At 30.3% G+C, this 20012-nt stretch overlaps 1 protein-coding gene across 1 annotated transcript in view; it reads right to left on the reverse strand.

The window, feature by feature from the left end:
• Positions 1-851: 851 nt before the first annotated feature.
• Positions 852-20012, reverse strand: part of sowah (ankyrin repeat domain family member sosondowah) — a 260833-nt gene continuing 241672 nt past the window's right edge. The window contains exons 5-7 of the mRNA XM_088187790.1: positions 2352-2445; positions 2080-2152; positions 852-944 (exon numbers count right to left, since the gene is read on the reverse strand). Coding sequence (XP_088043916.1) covers positions 2118-2152; positions 2352-2445 — 129 coding nt within the window. The 3' untranslated portion in view covers positions 852-944; positions 2080-2117. The remainder of the gene's footprint in view (positions 945-2079; positions 2153-2351; positions 2446-20012) is intronic.

Consider the following 20012-nt stretch of genomic DNA (forward strand, 5'->3'; position numbering starts at 1 on the left):
AGCTGTAAGTCAAAACATTATATATTGTCCTTATTAATGCTTTTAGCTTGTTTTAATTGTTTTTATTAAATTTATACATTTATTGCTTACAATATCCCCATAAATAAAACCTAAATTAGTATGTTCTCTGGCTTAAAGTATTTTTTTAATAATTAATCTCTGTGAAAATTATTGACTGTGTTTAATACTAATAACTATATAATAATTTGGGATTGTTATTAATTTCTACTGCATCTTCAAGTATAGTGTTTTATGTTCAAACTTTTGGTAAAGTTATCGGCGATTCGACGTCTACTAGTCACAGAGATATTCATATTTATGAAGGTTATGACAAAGTGTATGATATTATTAATTTTAATTTGTGATAACTTGTATCATATAATCGATATATTTTAAATACATTATTTCTTAAAATAAAATCTAATCTAATCTGAAATTAAAGAAAATTCTGAAAATAATTATTTTTGTATATAAATTATATATTTATATTTATTTAATATTTCTCTTTAATTTTAACGTTTACATATTAAACTTTTAAAATAGGTATAAGTTGATTCAAAATGGTAAGTTTTTACGATGCTCCCTACGCAAGTGTCGTGGCAATGTTTTGGCTTTATCCGATGTTCCCACTTCATCGTAGGAAACATCTTTGCTGCTAGATGTTTCCTGTTTTGAAATCTTCTTCTTTAAAAAGCTCTTTTTGGGCTTCAGAGTAGCTCTATCTTGTTCCAAGTAAGCCATAGTTTTCTTCTGCTCTTCGAACCGATCTATTAACGCTTGGTGAGTGTACGACTTTGATCTGTGCCACTTCGGCTGCTTCTTGTTAGTGTTATCGTTAATTTCATACTCACTTCGATAAACGTCTTGCGGTACGACGACTCCTTCGTTTTTCAAATAGTCCCTAGGTTTACGGCCCGAGTAGTCTCGACAGTTTGCGTCGGCTCCTGAAGTTATACATATGATAAAATTAATTAACAGAAACATATTAAATTCATTATATAATATACACTACTATTAAAAAAGATATATTTATTAATATTTAAAAATCTATCTAAAATCCGTTTTGTGTTTTGCTACAAAAATGTTAGCTATAAAGATCAGATGACTTTATTTATATGTAAAAAAATACCCGATGAATTTAATTCTCAAAATTTTTTGGAATTGGATGATTTTGTATGTTTCAACGAAATGTTTTTAATATTCATATATAAACTTTGTAATACTTATATAATACTTTTTATTACTATTAAATTTATAGTCGATTTTATCATATATAATTATCGGTAACAAAGGTAAAACTATAAATGTTGGAAAAAACAGATTTTTTTTAAATATAATACAGGCATGACAAGTAACCTTAGATATATTTTTTTGTAACGTATTTTTTTTATTAAATCTTCCGTTGTAACCTGACGGGCATAAAGCCCAATGCGTTACAACGGGGAAAATCTGTACCAACTGAGTAACTAATACCTGCAAGTAAGTATTAACCACCAAATTGAAAGTCTGTGAATCAGTGACATCTATATTAATAATTATAAATTATTTTGTGTAATATAATTTATAACCAATAGATGTCACTGCAGCTGGGGCCGATTTTTTAATAATAGCGAATTTTTTATATATAAAAGTTTGAGTACTGCTGCCGGGGCTTGAGCTCACAACAGACAACGCTATTCTCTCATTAGCTTATTCATTCTCAATATTAATCTAACATCTAAATATTCCAATCAAACACACTTTTACAATAAGGTTAATTTAAATTAGGAATATATAAAATATTTGTTCCATAAAATTAATTGTTTGTGCATTACTGTTGAGCATATTAGGTGCGAGCGAGCATTGGTCAGAACAGTGAACACTGCAACGGATCTTTATTTAAGATTTATCTTAAATAAAAGCGAAAACAGTTTGTTTTATGGAACAAAGTATACATTTAAATGCACATATCTCTCAAAATAATGCCCTGCTAAAAAGCACCCTTTTACAGTAAGTACATCAGCAAGCTGAAACTTGGTTAATATTATTTTATCTGTTGTATATATATTTATATAGGTATATGTAGATTCAATACTTTACCGTAAACATCTTTCAATAGATTTCCCAAATTTTCATGTTTATATTGCATGGCAATGTGTAGAGGTGTGTAGCCCTAAAAATAAAATAATGACAATATTGTGAAAGTACTTGACAAATAATATAAACTTAGTATTAAATAAATACTTACACCCATCTGTGCATTTAGTGTTTATTATATCGGCAACATTTCGTTGTGCACATGAAAGTTAAGAAAGAATTACATTAATTAAAAACATATATAATGTATCATATTGTAAAAAGTATTATAATACTAACACTTTTCATGTGCACAAGACTCGGTGCTGAACCGGCAAGTAACTTCACCAAATCCTCATGTCCACGTTTAGCAGCCCAATGAAGTGCGGTCTGAAAAATATTAAGAAAATCGTTATTAAAATTTTGACAGTATATTATATAGTTTTAAAGACTGCAAATTACACACAAATAGTATATTTGTTACAGTTTCATGTTACTATATATTTATTTATTTAGATTAAATTAAGACCATCGTAACCTAAGCACGTTATCCCAATGCGACACGATGGTCAAAAACAATAATTGTATTATTTAATACACAAACATATATATATACATAACTAAAATAATACACAACCATTTTAAACATATATTTTAAGATAATTTTAAACACAGTGACATACATGGGAACTAATAGCGCTATAGTGCCATATTTATATATTATACATATATTATAATAGAGATTTTTAAACTTCATAACCGACAGTTCCTATTTAGTTATACGTTCACCTGTTTGTCTTCATTATGTCAGTAATAATGACATGCTAAGGCGATGACGGCGATATGACATTTACTCGGATAGCTCCGAGCTATCATTTGTGAACCGGTGAGGTTTTATTAAAAAAAAAACATCTGCTATTCCCGAAACAACAACGGCTAATGGTGCAATGTCTTTAGGTTCTAATAACATGCAATTACATCGACGATGATTGGTAGTTTCGACAAAACAATCACTGCAAATATTAGATAAAGAGCCATAAACATATAATATATTTCAGTTATTTTTCAAATACCTAAACAGATTTTTTGTATATTTTGTATTTATTTAATTACTCACTTTAAATTTATTTTTTCGATAAAACATAATCACTAACACGTGCTGTTAATCTCAAAAGCAAAATAAGCATTAGGTCTCAGTGTATCGTTAACGATTTGGAATGATAGGCTAGATTCGTCAGAGCACTGTCATTATGCTTGTTTGGAATTTGTTCTGTAACTAGGTACAAAACGGGAGGTCTCCGGGTCGAAAAAATCGGTGTATAATTAATACGGTAGCGAAAGGTAGCATTAAGCGTGCGATAAGTGAAATTACAGTACATTAGAACCCACGGATGGAGACTGAGTGATAGTGAATAAAAGATAATGTTTATTATGTAATGACACGAGGAGTCCAAGCGATCGTTAGCGAAGTATGTAAATGTAATCGAAACGACTCTTAAGAGGGATATCGAATACTCCGATACGATGGCTATTTTATATAATGAAGATCGCAAAGTAAGAATATGTTCTTGTCACAACACATTAAACGCGTAGTTTGTGTTTGATAGTCAAGCATTGACAACGAATTTTGGATTTTGAAAAATTAGCATTTAATTTTAATTTGATTTATAATTTTAATGTATTAAATTGTTATTTTTTACTCATGCGGAATTACCTAAATACATAAATAAATCTTCGTATCACTATTTGGATATCTCATACGGTTCATGCAAATAAATTCTGACTGATATTTTGGGCAAACAAAGAGTAGTCCAATTTGTTGAATTTGCAATAAAAACAGCACCGTTATTAGTCTGAAAGTGTGGAAGCTAAGTGAAGCAAAGTATTCAATGTTTGAAAATTTGGAATAAAATTCATTGCATTCTCAGCGTCGAGTCTATTAAATGAAGCACTTTTTAATGTTGCAGAGAGGCGGTGTTGACAATCCAAGATTGCTTGGCTGTCGGCTGTGAGTTTTAGAGTGCCCTAGTGAGTCGCGATCGCGTCCCTTATTCTTGCGTATCATCCAGCTTGCTAAACACGGCGGATGTTTTCGGCGATATCAATTTTAGTTTTTAAATGTTTAATTTTTATAATTATTGAGAAAATATGAAGAGTTATGATGGACAAATTTGTAATAAAAAATAATAATAAAATAAACGCCTTGAAAAACTAAAAGCATGAAAAGAAAAATGGCAATGTTCTCACTCATTACAAGTCATATTCTATAAAATATCTTAAAACAATTTTTCATAAGCTTTAAAACTTATCTAACAAAACACTAATTGCTTCCATAAAATAAGCATTGTTTTAATTATGCTTTGTAATTATCGGACGGACGCCAATCTTACACAAAGGGGTTGATTTTTGTATGTGAAGTTAAAACGTCCAAGATTAGCGGCAAAGCGCATCAACCACAGATAAAAATTTGAAAGAAGGATGTTGTTATTAATAATCGCTTAATTATCATTAAATATATACGGCTTGGGCATAAAACGAGCAGCAGCAAAATATATTGTGAAAAAGTATCGTGAAGTTGCTAACGACTTAATCACGAGTGTATGATTATAGTATCAAAAATACGTCCCATAAAAAAATGTAGATAAAATATAAAAAAATCAATTAAATATATTTGACTGCTTTGAACCATTAAGAAGTGAGATACAAAGAAAAATTATTATATAAGAAATTCTTATGGAGTGTTAAATACAATTTATCGCATCAGTCGGGTTACATTATATGGTAACAAAAACACAAATTAAGAAGCAAAGATCGAGAAAGTCGTAACAGAACACAAGAATGTGTAGATTGAGCTGATTAAGGCAGTTTGACCCACCACCGGCTAAGATACGACCGTTGATATCACTGCCACCCAGTAGCCAATGGGATATTGTATTTTTTACTTCTCTCTTATTTTTAACCCTTTCACAGCCGTATACTATATGTAAGTTATTATTAGAAATTAATTGATAGATTAGATCATAAATAAATTGTGTAAAATAAAATACATTTTGAATAAAGAATCAATATCAGATTAAAACTTTTTTTTTTATTATTGTTCCAAATATCATGTTGATCTTTATTTATATACAGATACTACCATACGTCAGTTCAAACATAAACTTGATCTAACCTTGCCGCATCGGTAAGACTAAGGGACGTAATCGTGACTCTTTAGGACACTGAACGTTTTGACTATAGAAACTTTTGAGATTAAGTAGAGGTTTTCTCTACATGAAAACGCATTTTACTGTGAAAATCAATCAGTTATTAGTGCCCTCTATAAGACTTTATTTCGCAGCATTTTTGGATCATGATATATAATTTAAAAACTCTGAATAATCAAATACTCCATCTTAATAAAAACTTGTTACATAACGTCTTTGAGAATCACGATCACCATCCGGCTCAATGTCTGGGCTAAAATAAATTAGCGAAAAACTTCTGTAATAAATTTAACTAGTGAAGGGTGCTTTTAAGAATTCCACTATTATCGTAAATTTATAGTTTTAGGTTTACTAACATATTCGAGAGTCACGATCGCGTCTTTTTCTGATGCCCGTTAGAGCCAGGATGTAAGAACTAGCTGACTCGCCATCCAGTTCCACAATACACTGACATTGCACATTGATATACTTAATGTTTGTATAATTTAATTTTATTATTATATATATGCATTGGGGTAACTTGTCAGGTCACGATGGTCCTTATTTCATATAAATAAATAAGCGGTAGTGAAAGGGTTAATCACCTCTTATTATATAAATTTACATACAATTTTTTTTATATATAATATTACATAATACATAACAGATTCCCAATCTTTGGCTAATTTCATACGAGAGGGCGCACACGAGATGGAATTAATTTCGTTCCGGGAAGGAGAATGTTCGAAAATTGTTCCAAAGCATCGAACGCCGATAGGTATATTATATGTATTTAAATTATTATGGCTAGGTTTGGGTATAATTTGTGTAATTTTCTACTGTTGCTTTTTATTTATGTTCTCGATTGTTAGTATTGAGAGCGGCTGCATGCTACCGCGCTTCCATTATGCTTATATTTATATTGCCGTTTGTATCACGATAATGAGATGTTACGTAATAAATTTGTATTTGTAAACCAGATTCATTAACGAGGGACGAATAATCGGCTCAGATACAAAATTGTACAGAACGGTCAAGAAGTGATTTTATGGAAATTTATTTCATATGTTAAAAATCACACGCAGCTTTGATTGTTTCAATTTAAATTATACGGTTCAATAGAATAATCACACATCTTGGATGTAAGTTCAAAGATGCTTATTTGAGCTTTAGGAAAATATTATTTTGAGTCCAGAAACTATAATGGTAAAAAGAGAAAACTGTTGTTTATATCCTTGGCTAACAACCAATCATTTATAACTATTTGTAATGCAGTCTCAGTGGAATGTTTTTCTCTGAATCCCGATTGTTGTTCACATATAATGTTTTAAGAAATACTGAAATCCTTTGATTGTCTGATTACTATTACATTGCTATTGTATATATTATATAATAAATTCGATCAAATTATGTATTTAAAATGATCTATAGCTTTAATTAAAAAAATAATATTTTATAATTAAATAATATTAAGTAAAAACATTTTAGGTAATTATTTGTATATGAATATACTATTTGTTTTAAATGGATATAAAGTAATATTTTATCTGTGTTAACAGCCATGTCATTACTAAAAAGACATATTTTAAGAAATATCTTCCGGATAGATATTTACTATATATTTCTTGAGAATTTCTGGCTTAGAATCAGGGACGTTATTTGGCAAAAGTTGCTGTGTTGTGCTGCGTCGAATTTTTAATCAAACAATAAGGGTTTGTATTAATTTTCATAGGAAATATTTTAAATGTTAATATTTTTATAATTATAAATTATTATGATATAAAACTTCTACCCTGTGCTGTTAAACTTTATGTTACTTATATTTCATTAACATTTTGCAGGTGTTGGGTATGTGTTTTAATGTTGTGTAATAAGTATGCAAATGGCGATCGAAAACATCTAGTAAGTGCATGTTTGAGGCGTTATACAAAAGCGATAAAAATACCCCTTTGTGACGAAACTTTGCTACGACAGGGGATTACCGTCACATCAAAGAACGGGTTGCCAGAGCCAAAAAATAAAATAAATGTCAGCAAGTTCAGAATTAGAAAATTAAGCGTGTAATGCACTAATATATATATAATAATATACGGAAATTAAATAAAATATTTTTGATTAAATTCTTATTTATAGTAAAATATAAAGAAATAAATTCATAATAACTAATTATTTAAAAAAAAACATATTTGATCCAGACAAGCAGTCTTCAAGAGTTTAAGGCCGGTTTCACACGTGCCGGATGGATTCACCCGGCACCGGCCCGACGCTGCCATACAACACCACACCCACTACACGGCGCACGGTGGGGTATTTGCTCGATCTGGGCGGCCAAAAGTCGATTATGAAAATTGAAGAGCAGGTAAAAAAAAAGTTGCTTTGTAAAGATGATAATTTTGCGCATAATAATCAACAATTTCCCCACTCGTTGCATTACGCTAGCGCCAGTCAGTCATCCCTTCGAGTGCACGCATCGTTTTCTCGGCGTCGATTGCATACTCGTACATTGAACAATTATTATTATTTTATTTGAGTACAGTTAGAAATCTAAACCATTGATTGTGATAAAGCAGGTAAGTGTATCTACGTTTCATAGCTCTTTGTTGCAGTTACTATCATAATAAACACACAATATTGTTTTGAATAAGTACCATTTTTTAGCACTTTTTCCAAATTTTTTTTTCTAATTTTGAGTTTAATAATTATATTTCCCCCCACTTTTTAATGTACATTTTATATATGATATAAAGCTTAGGGCTCTCTCTTTATAATACATGTAAAATTGGCTGCGGATTTTTGCGGTTTTTAACACATTGCATACCATTATCCTTAAAAATGGGACGGGGCTCAGTCGCGAAAGTTAGGAACTAAACGTTTTAAACTATTATAACTTTTTAATTAGGTGACGTGTTAACGTCAAATTTTAAATACATTTTTATAATGAATGCTATTTTTTAATAATATGATCACCATGGTAAAATCAGTAAATCTCAAGTTGTGGTTCGCGTACTAATAAAATAAAATAAAAATTTGTTTAGAATCACCAAATATACACATATTTAAAAATGAAAACGATACCGAGTATGATAAAATATTAGTCAAATACACTTTCTTGTTAAAATAACAGCGAATATCAAACTTTGTTACATATACTTTGTTAATAATGTATATTCTGAAGAGAAATTAGTGTCTTATGGAGTAACACAAGGGTCTAAATTTGGACCATTGTTATTTGTTTTGTATATTAATGATATAGTTAATAACGTGAAAAAATGTAAAATTCATCTATTTGCGGATGACACATTAATGTATTGCATAGGTGATAACATTAAAGAAATTGTAAATAATTTAAATAATGAATTAAGTATATTAGAAATATGGTTAAAGAATAATGTACTTAAATTAAATGAGAATAAAACTAAATGTATGTTTATTAATTATAAAAATGTGTTAGATAATAGTACCAAAATAGTAATAAATAACTCTAGTATAGAAATAGTGGATAATATAAAATATTTAGGAGTAATTGTTGATACAAAATTAAATTTTAAAGAACATTGTAATTACATATTAAAAAAAATTAGTAGAAAAATAGGTTTATTATCTAGATTAAGAAATATATTAAGTATAAATACAAAAAAAATAATTTACAATAGTATAATATTGCCCCATTTTAATTATTGTGCAACACTATTAAATATGTTAAATAAATTAGATAAACAAATGTTGCAAAAATTACAAAATAGGGCAATGAGAATAATCTTAAATAAAAATAGATTAACTAATTGTAAAAGTATGATTGATAGATTAGAATGGTTGAATGTTCAAGAAATATTGAGTATGAATGTTTTAGTATTTATATACAAGTTAGAAAATAATATGTTACCAAAATATTTTAATAAGTATTTAATAAGAAATAAAGATGTACATAAATATAATAATAGAAATAGAGAAAATTTAAAGATAATTAAGTATAAGAAAACGAGTACGGCTAGGGGAATTATGTACGGAGGTTTTGATTTATATAATAGTCTTCCAAGAGAAATCCGAAACAGCAAAAATATAACGGGTTTCATAAATGGAATAAAAAAACACCTTCGTACATATAGAAATAAATTATAATATTAAGACTTTATTATTGTATATTTTTATTTTTTCTTTCTGTTATGTATTTTTTATATATTTTTATATATGTTTACTAAATTTGTTAGATGTAAAAATTAGCTATTAAGCTAAATAAATTAATAAAATAAATAAATAATAATAATACAATTTATTTTTTATTTTTAACACTTGACGCAGCGAAATTCGCACGACCGTTCAACACTGAATTCCTCTTCCTCGGGCCTACAATTTAAAAAAAACTTATTAAAATAAAATTGCATGAAATATTCCAATAAAATAATTTTTTTTTTAAAATTAAAAAAAAAAGATTTTTTTTTCTATAATATAATGTTTAACACTTATAATAGTATATATTTGACTAAAAGCACTTATGGAATCAACTAAAGTTTAGAAATAATTTTGGCCGCTCAGATCGGGCAAATACCCCACAGTGCGGCGCCGGGCAAATCCGTCCTGCACGTGTGAAACCGGCCTAAGTCGTTATAATCTACAGTTTACGACGACGAAACAGCATTTCATATGTTCTTAGTTTTTTTAAAACATAATAAATTTTATATATTTAATAAAAAAATAATGCAATTTTTATTTCAGTGTGAATACATACTTAAATTTGATGCAAAAAATACACATTTCTTTGTGGCTTTGCAAATTTAATTGCACTATTTCAATCCAATAAGGATTTGGGATTTTTTCCTTGAAGCGTTTTACACTTTTATATTGTAGCTTTTATTAAATAATATAATTTATTAAATTATATATACAATTAAATGTATATATATATTGGGTTGATGCAAAAGTTATGACCGTTTTTTACATATACAATTAAACATTTTTTTTTTAGATTTGTAATATTTATTTAATCAATTATATAATTTCCATCAGTTCTTATAACCTTCTTCCATCTTTCTATGAACTTATAAATACCATTTGTGTAAAATTCCGTGGATTATGATGCGAAAAATGTAGTAAGGGATGTTTTTACCTGCTCTATTGTATCAAATTTTTTATCATTTAAAAATTTTTTCAGTGATCGGAATAAATGAAAATCGGAAGGAGCAAGATCAGGAGAATACGGTGGATGCTTGATAACATCCCAATTCAACTCAGTTAGCTTGTGTTGGGTCATCATAGCCACATGTGGTCGCACGTTGTCGTGGTGAAATACTTCTCCTTTTCTGTTTACCAATTCTGGTCTATCCTTTTGAAGGGCGATGTTCAATTTGGATAATTGCTGACAATATCGTTCTGCTGTAATTGTCTGATTGCGTTCCAAGAGTTTAAAATACACAATACCCTTACAATCCCACCAAAAGCAAAGCATAATTTTTTTTTTATGGATTTCGGCCTTCCAAGTTGTTAATGGGGCTTGTCCAGGTATAGCACAATGTCTTTTTCTTGTCACGTTGTTGTACACGACCCATTTCTCATCTCCCGTTACCAAACGATGCAAAAAAGGTTCATGTTTTTGTCTCGCACTCAAAGCAACACACGTTAAAACACGGTCCAATAAATTGGCAGCCGACAATTGATGAGGTATCCAAATGTCGTACCGCGAAACCATCCCCATACGGTTCTAATGTCTTAATACGGTTTTTTTGTTGACTTCCGTCATAGACGCGATCTCCCTGGTGGTTAGACGTGAATTGGTGTCAATTATGACTTTTAACTTGTCGTCATCAGATTTCAATGGCCGCCCGGTACGTGGTTTATCAATTAGTGAAAAATCCCCAGATCGGAATTTTGTAAACCATCTTCGTACCTGTCGAACTTTGATGACATATGCTCCAAACACTTCGCAAATGTTTTTGGTTGCCACACTCGCGGTATTGTCTTTACGGAATACATAAAGTAAAAAATGACGTAAATGCACTTTATCGACCGACATTTTGAAAAAATACAAGGGCTCTTCACTGTACTCTGGCCAGGCCAAAACTGAATAGAAAGTAGAGGGAAAGTATCCTTTATACAATGGAGTCATTTAAAATAAGATACTATTCATCATTTCTGAAGAAAATTTTTTTTTACCTAGGATCATAAAAAAGGGTCATAACTTTTGCATCAACCCAATATATACATTTAAATTCTGTACATATAATTAATTCTTATGCCCTTTTAATTAAAAAAAGCATATCGCTGGACCATCCGTACGATTCCTTTAAAATGTTAGGTTAGATTTTTAAGCTTGGATATAATGCGGTCAGATTTTTAATTATGGCAGCCCTGGCACAGATGTCAGGTGTGATATGGACAAAGCAATTTGCGTTACAGGTCGGCTGCGTGCCACGAGCTCATACCGGAACCCGCCACCGTCGATAACCGGCCCATTTGCACCGACCGAGAAAGCTCCTTTTTTGTGCACAGTGAATGTATATATACATAGTGACCGCAGAAAGGAACCCACCTAGCGCCATTTTGCGACCACGCGAACACCGCCCGAGAGCTAGGAAGTGATAGTCGTTCCCACGGTGACCGTTAAAATCGCACGGAGAGCTATTACAGGGCCGCATCGAAGCGTATAGCCTTAAAACTATCGATGATTGTGTACATCAGTAGCTATATTTATGTATCGTTGCCGCCTTCAATGAATATGATTTTTGAATTAGTTTCTTTAAGTGAAGGATATGAATGAACAGGCCTGATGAGATGAGACAAATTGAGGTGCTTGACTCTGGATCATAGCAAGATGATGTATAAAAAAGTAAAAACCGATCTCAAATAATGAATCTGAACTAAACTACAGCGGACACGGTCAATTGGGCGACGGACAAATGGGCGATTCGAAAAGGGCGACGATCTTTTGGGCGATACAATAATAATGCAATACAAATAAATTTGCAATAAAAATCTTATTTTTATCGTTTTATTTAGTAACATGACCCTATTATTAAATAATTAATTAACATGATTTACTACATATTAAAATATATACATATGTAGAGTACGCTCGGGATAAGAATGCCGGCTTGTTATTGTGTGCGTGTCCATGTATATGAGAGGGAAAAGCAATGTAGCATGTACTTCGTTGTCTCGCTTTCTCTTTTAAGGAAAGTCGCTGATTCGTCAACGCTGGTATTCGTCATTAAAGTGCAGTGTGGCACAAAAGTTCGATCTTCTCTAGTGATTTATTTTAAATAATTTTGAGTTGATATTGGTTTAACCTAGATATACCCACTGTCCCATGGGTAGGTCACTAAAATCGTGCCACTGTTTTTTATTTATAAATGAAATTTTAAGAGAACAAAATTTCTTGGGCATATCTGAGTTAATTGATATCAAGGCTTCAAATATACACTGTAAGTTATTCGTTCTCTTACCCGTGGATTAAAATATTTTAATTATTTTTCCATTAATCCGTACGTTGTTGGTTTTTTTACACTATTCTCTGTAAGGCTTAAAAAAGTTATTATTCTTATCGTTGCGCCAATGATAATTTTTTAATTTATTTAATGGATTCTAATGATTTAATAGAGTCGTCGAGCCATTAAACAATCTGCGAATAATTTCTTTCCCCATTTTATAACTTTTTGCTTTTGAAGAATAGCTAAAGACTTCATTATTTTTTTGACTAGTGAAAGATTTTGAATTTTGCAAATAATTAATTAATGACATCAATGTCTGGTTTCTTCAATTATATAATATACTTTTAATTGTCCGTTGAAATTTCCAACTTAGCTCAGATATATGTATGTTAAATAAACATATATTTTCTTTTAAAATAAAAAAAAAAAATATTCTGAGCGAAATTGTTTTGAGCCACACAGTTTACGCACACAATAACAAACGAAAATAAAAATTACTAATATTTTTTACAAAAGACTGATACGGTCGGACCAAAACATATATATATTTTTACTAAATCATAAAATATTTGTTTGATTGTTTGATTTTTTTATTCAAGAACTTGTGAGAGTTACCCGATATCATAAAACATTTTGGCTTAAGCCGGTAATTTTAACATCACTACTGATAAATGTTTATCATTGATTTTGTCCTTTATGCGATATTCTTTTTATGTTTTGAGCCATGGAAATCACTGTGAGAATAAACTTTCGAAATTTATAAAAATACATATTTTACAGTTATCGATTTTAAACTATATAATGGTAGTTCCAATAAACCAGATTTAGCGCACAGTGTACTTTTGATACCTGATTCTAGGGAAACATTAATTATTCCTGTAGAATATTTAAATTATGAATTCAGTCCATCACAATTTTAACGTTTTCTTTTAGTTGATTCTGGAGCAGAACAAGTCGACCCAATGAGAATCTTAATTTTCGATCGTCAAAGTCATGCAATGTGGAGCCAAAGTATGAAAGAATTATTGAAATGGCAGATTTTTACTTTCACCTCCTTTATTTTATTAATTTTTGTCATTTTGGCTAGAAAGGATGGGGTTTTTTCCCTGCTTTATTTAAGACTCTTGAAATGTTCATAAAATTATTTTATATAATAAATGAAATGTTGTCTATGAAATTGCAATACATCAAACTTTGCGTACAGTATTTCCACAATCTAACATAAATGGTTGCTTTTTTAATCTGGTACAAAATTTTCGAAAGCATTTAGATTCATGTAATCTTTTGCCCAGGTACTATTATGATTCGCTTTAAATCCAAAAATGATTACTTCACTTGCTTTCCTTTCAGAACGAGATACAATACATGCTTTTTCTGAACTAGAGAATTATTTATTCAATGATTTAGAAGACATTTTTAAATGGTTTACGAACGCCTATATAGGTTGCCTAAAAAATAATAGAAGTAAGGCTCCACCGATTTTTTTATCCAACGTTTGGTCTGTTTATCTTAGAGCATTAAACAGAAGCGATAAGACCAATAATTTTGCCGAGGCATGTTATCGAAAACTGTAGCAGTTCAAGTCATCTAAATTTAAAGATTTTTATCAATGGTCTCAGATAAATCCAAAAAAGCCATAATGTTGATTATGAGAGAACCATAGTAGGTTTTGAACATCAGCGCAAATAAGACGTTACAAAGAAGCTGACCAAATAATTGGTATAAAGGTTTTGAGGTACAATAAAGAAAATTTCATACAATATTTACGTGGTATTGCATATATATAATTATAATGAGTTAATAATTTTAAAATAAAATTGTTTTTCATTTAATATACTTTTTCGTTTTAATTTATATTTTACTAATATTTACAATAAAGCTAAGCGTGCAAGTTTTTAAATTTCTGTCGCCCAAATAAGCATCGCCCATTTGACCAATTTGTCCGTGGCCCAATTGTCGCGTACCGAAACTACAGTTGTTTGAGATGTATGTACTGATGTATTTCAGGTATAAGTTCCTTCAGCTCTTTTAGTAGCGGAACATTGCCTTCAAAAGAACCCATTTTCTAGGTAGTTCTTTTACAATAAACATTATTATTCAAATAAATCAGTAGTTTGACAACTGGATATAATGCAGAAAAATAGATAAATAATCCCGAAAATATTTTTTAAATTCATTTCAGTAAAATCATATTGGAATACATTTTCACCAGTAGATATATAGTTTTAGCAATGAGAATATAAATTATCTGGTAGGTGCTAGTACAATTATATAATTTAAACTTTTATATATGTAGTGATATATATATATATATATATTTACATACTTATCATTATTTATTTACATCCATTATTACATACATTATTTATTTTTTGGTAAAGTTATATTTTCACTAGTAAAGTCCAAGTATTAAAGATATATATTTATACTAGCGAAAATATAATTTAAATGATATATTAAATGAAAATATAACTCAATTTGACAGTTGCAAAACGTCCCTTTGCTGTTCAAACCCAAACCTAACAAAGGAAAGGGCAAGATAAAAATACAAACTAAACCAACTCATCTCTCAAGGAAAATAAGCATAAGAAAAAATACAGTCATCGCATCTCACACATTTTGTCTGCATTTCAATATTACAAAAAACGCATAGTATATTTGCAAAATAAACTGAAAAAGCCATACTGGTAAGATGTAATTAAAACAGATAAATATTTAAAAATTGAGTGAGATCTAATTTAATTTTGATTGATGCCTTTTGGGGTCTCCTGGTGATATTTAATAATGCAATAGGTATCTAATATGTTTATTAACCATGGTATTTAATACAAAAATATAATATAAAATTTAATCATTTTATTATTTTAAAATATGATATGTATGTACGTACAATATACGTATATCTATCGAAAAAAAATACTAATGAGTAAATAAATTTTGCCAGCTTTAAGTCATAAATCACTTGAAACTTCATAAGCTTTTTTATATTAATAGAAAACCATTAATATTTTTTCTATAGCACTAACGGCTTATTTTTTGATACACTTTGTATGAATTTATTTCAGTTTTAATTTATTTCTAAATTAAGTAAATTATAATTGATATCTTAAAAGCTATTGCTATAAATATATCTAATTGCTATCAAATCTTATTAAATTAAAATAGGTAGGTATGTATGATTATAAAACAAATATAAACATATGTTTATATTATACATTAATTTAAACATGTGTGTCATTAACATTTGATTTTAAACTGATATCATAAACGCGATACATAAAAGGTGCTCAATCTTTTTGGAAAGTCCGGGAGCAATTTTGTATCTTAAGAAGGGTGCGTCGGGTCAAAATCTGCTACATCAAGTATAAATATATGTTAAGTTCGTAATAGAATTTTATGTTAATCGTACGAATATGTTAATTTTTAGAGCTGCGTTCGAACCGCCGAACCTCGTCGCCGACATAATACGAAATAAATTTTATTAATTACACATATAATGTATAATTACGGACCGGAGCTTGTTGGGGTCGAGAAATAAAGTTGAACGCGCAATTAGACAAAAAGCTATGATATATAGATCGTCCATAAGTAACGCAGTAGATCTGTTATTCAACATATTTTGAATAATAATGTTTATTGTGAAAGTACCACAGAAAGTGTATACTTTTGAAGGCAATGTTCCGCGCCTTTTATTTTTATTTCTGGTTGATATGGAATATGGATTTAGCAGACTAAAGTCCATTTTTACCTCGGGACCAGATTTTATTCCAGACTACATTCTGAAAGGATGCAAGTCTGGTATTTTACAGCCTCTAAAATTTATATTTAATTTAATTTTCAGATCCTCTTGTTTTCCAGAATTGTGGAAATGTTCAAAAGTCACTCCGATTCATAAAAAGGGTCACAAATCTCAGATTTACAATTACAGGCCAATAGCTTTGATCTCATCACCTGCAAAATTATTTGAAATTGTTTTGCATAAATACATTTTTAATCATTGCAGGTGTATGCTTCTCGACCAACAACATGGTTTCCGTAAATCTCGATCCACTGTCACTAATCTAATGGTTTTGTCTAACTATGTTTCAAAATCATTGGACTCTGGTGTACAAGTGGACGTCGTATACACAGATTTTGAAAAAGCATTTGATAAAGTTAACCATGCTTTACTTGTAAAAAAGTTATCTAATTTCGGGTTTTCTGAAGATCTCATAAATCTATTCTCAAATTACTTGACCAATAGATATCAATTCGTCAAGTATAATAACTCCTTTTCAGAACGATATAAGACCCCTACTGGAGTACCTCAAGGATCCAATTTGGGTCCATTGTTGTTTTTATTGTTCATTAATGACATAGAAACAGCAATAGAGCATTCAGATTTTTTATTATATGCAGATGATTTGAAAATTTACAAGAAAATGCATTCGATTTCTGATTCCCTCGACCTACAGGAGGATCTCAACTCTATATGGAAATGGGCTTGCTATAACCAATTGCCTTTCAGTGTAAAGAAATGTCACACAATTTCATTTTCAAGGTCATTAACGCCGGCAAAATATTCATACCATCTAGGCGGATATTTTCTGGAAAGGTTTTCTTTAACTAAGGATTTAGGAGTGACTTTCGAAGAACGTTGGAAATTTAGCCAGCACATTGCAAAGACTCATAGCAAATCCTTAAAAATGCTCGGTTTTGTCTTGAGAAATTACTTACTTCAGGAATACTTTAGTATTGCGCACTCTTTATGATACTCTAGTCCGCAGCATACTAGAAACTAGCTCCATCATTTGGATCCCAGGCGTAATGAATCAATGTAATGAATTGAAGCTGGAAAAAGTACAACGTAAATTTCTTCGATATTTATACTTGAAGGAATACGGGTATTATCCGTTCTTGTTTCCCAGTGCTTTTATTTTGGGAGCCCTGGGATACGTTTCTTTGTCGACTCGCAGAAGTGTTTATGTAATTAAACACTTCTGGAAATTGCTCAAGGGCATCGTAGACAATCCTTCAGTGCTCGAGCAGCTTCAAATGTGGGCTCCTGAAGGTGGTTATAGTTCTCGGTCGCGTCCACTATTCTTGCCTGTTAAGTGTAGAACTGGAGCACTTGCCAACTCTTCTCTGGCCAAGGCTATTTATCTGCTCAATTCTGTCCATAGTAATATTGACATTTTCTCTTGCACTTATGGAGTTTTGGTTCAGTTCGTATGGGACAATGCACACCTGTTGAGGTGATTTGTGTCTGTTGTTTTGTCTTGTTTATATTTGTATGTATTATGATGTATTAGTACTTTTGACTATCGTGACGCATTAGGTTTGCCTGTCAGGTCACGATGGTTATAATTTTAATAAATAAATAAAATAAATAAATATACATCGTAGTTTAGTTCAGATCCATTATTTAAAATCAGTTTTACTTTTTTTTATAAATTTAATACGGTTAAGTTACGGGAATTTAGCCTGGACTTTAGCACATAAATGGTATCACTGATTTACATACTTTATAAAATACTTATTGATTGTGTTCCCTTCGTTGTAACATATTTACAATAAATACATATTTGAGAAGCGCTGATCGAGGTGCCATTCGAAAGTATTAAAGTTCACAGCGAAACCTGACGATTGCGCCTGGAAGTATCGCGCCAGGAGCCTGACTCAGCTGATCTTAATCTTCTAAATTAAACAAACATTACACTACGGAAAAATATCAGTTCGTTGTATCGTCGTGTATACGGGGCGCTTTATAATTTACAATTTATCTTTGAGGCACACTTTTTATTTATTATTTATAGTGGGCATTTGAATATAGTTCAATTAATTAAATATTCACATCAGGAAATGTGCAATTAATTAATAGTCTACAATATAATTTATATTCATTGTAATGATGGACTTTGGAAAGAAGCGAATTGCTTGTCTTTTAAAACATCTTAATAAAATAGTGCCATTTTGTTTTTCACTGCCTCTTTGAAAAGAAGAAACTAGCTAACTAAGAAATGATTGATGAGGTATTCAACATTAAATACGCGTTATAGAAAAGGCAACAAATAAAAAAAAACGTGACTCAAATATCGTAAAAATATTTATTATAAGAAGATTTTATACTTGCTAGGTGTGGAGTAACATTAAAAAAACACTTTTTTTATTATTTAATAATATTATTATAATCATAGCAAAGATTTAAAAAATAATATTAAATTATTATTATAAAATATCTTTTAACAATATAAAATGTTTTTTAATAACCACCCATTGATTTTATTTATATATTTTTTACAATGTTGCAAATTGTTTATTCTGCTTTCTCAGTGTGTATTCTATATAGAAAATATAGAGCACGCCCAAATATAGCACAGGGTTGACTGCGCGGGGGGTATTCGGTGAGTGCTTTTCGTAACAGCAATATATCATAAACGTGGAAGGTCACTTATTAGCCGTGTGGGTTTTTAAGGCGTATACAAACGAAAAACGGTTTTTATTACGCCATTAACACCAGGGCCGGACCGGGCACGATACTTATCACGGGTCATTAAGTGTTAACATTATTTTTTAAACGAGCCCTGTCAACCGAAATTTCCACGGGCGCGGTCGACGCGATAAATTATTATACATTCGCACACACTACTTAATGATACCCCATGTCTTTCAGCGAGGTAATTGCCGCCAGTCGAGTTTTCAAAACCAAAAAAAAAAAAACTTGGGAAATCCATAAGAGATGGCGTTGGAGATAAATCAACAATATTCTCATTGTTTCATCACGTCAAATTTTATCTCGCATGTACGCGCATCTGATCTTTCGAGACATTGTGTTTAATTAAAAGTAGAAACTAAAATAAAAAATTAGCACATTTATTGTCTTACGTCAGTATTATAAGGATCTAAGCTAACTTATTATACCCAAAAAAATTTGATACTTGCGGATGGTGAAGAAATTGTGGAGTAGCTATTAAAGTAAATATTTATATATGTACATAAAAAAACATAATACGCTCATACCAGAAAAGTAGAAACTAGTATAATGTTTCACTAAATAATGAATCTGCGTAAAATTCCAGCTGGAGCTCCACAAAGAAGTTTGCTAGGGCCGTTTCTCTTTATCTTGTATGTATTATATTATATAATACGCTGACGATACAGCTATTTTGACTAGTGCTTACGGTCTTAAACCAATCGCGAATAAATTATAAAAATGTTTTTTATATTTTAAATAAATATTTTGAGAGGTGGAAAATTATAATATAAGCATCGCGGTAAAATCTAAAATAATAGTATATCTTAAAGAAAAGATTACAATTCTAGAGATAGCGCGAAGAGTGGCGTTTAGTGGTTCTGCTCTTAAAAAAATATT

This window comes from Plectrocnemia conspersa, unplaced genomic scaffold, assembly GCF_051122295.1.
Source record: "Plectrocnemia conspersa isolate PC_06_02 unplaced genomic scaffold, ASM5112229v1 ptg000006l, whole genome shotgun sequence".
NCBI lineage: Eukaryota > Metazoa > Arthropoda > Insecta > Trichoptera > Polycentropodidae > Plectrocnemia > Plectrocnemia conspersa.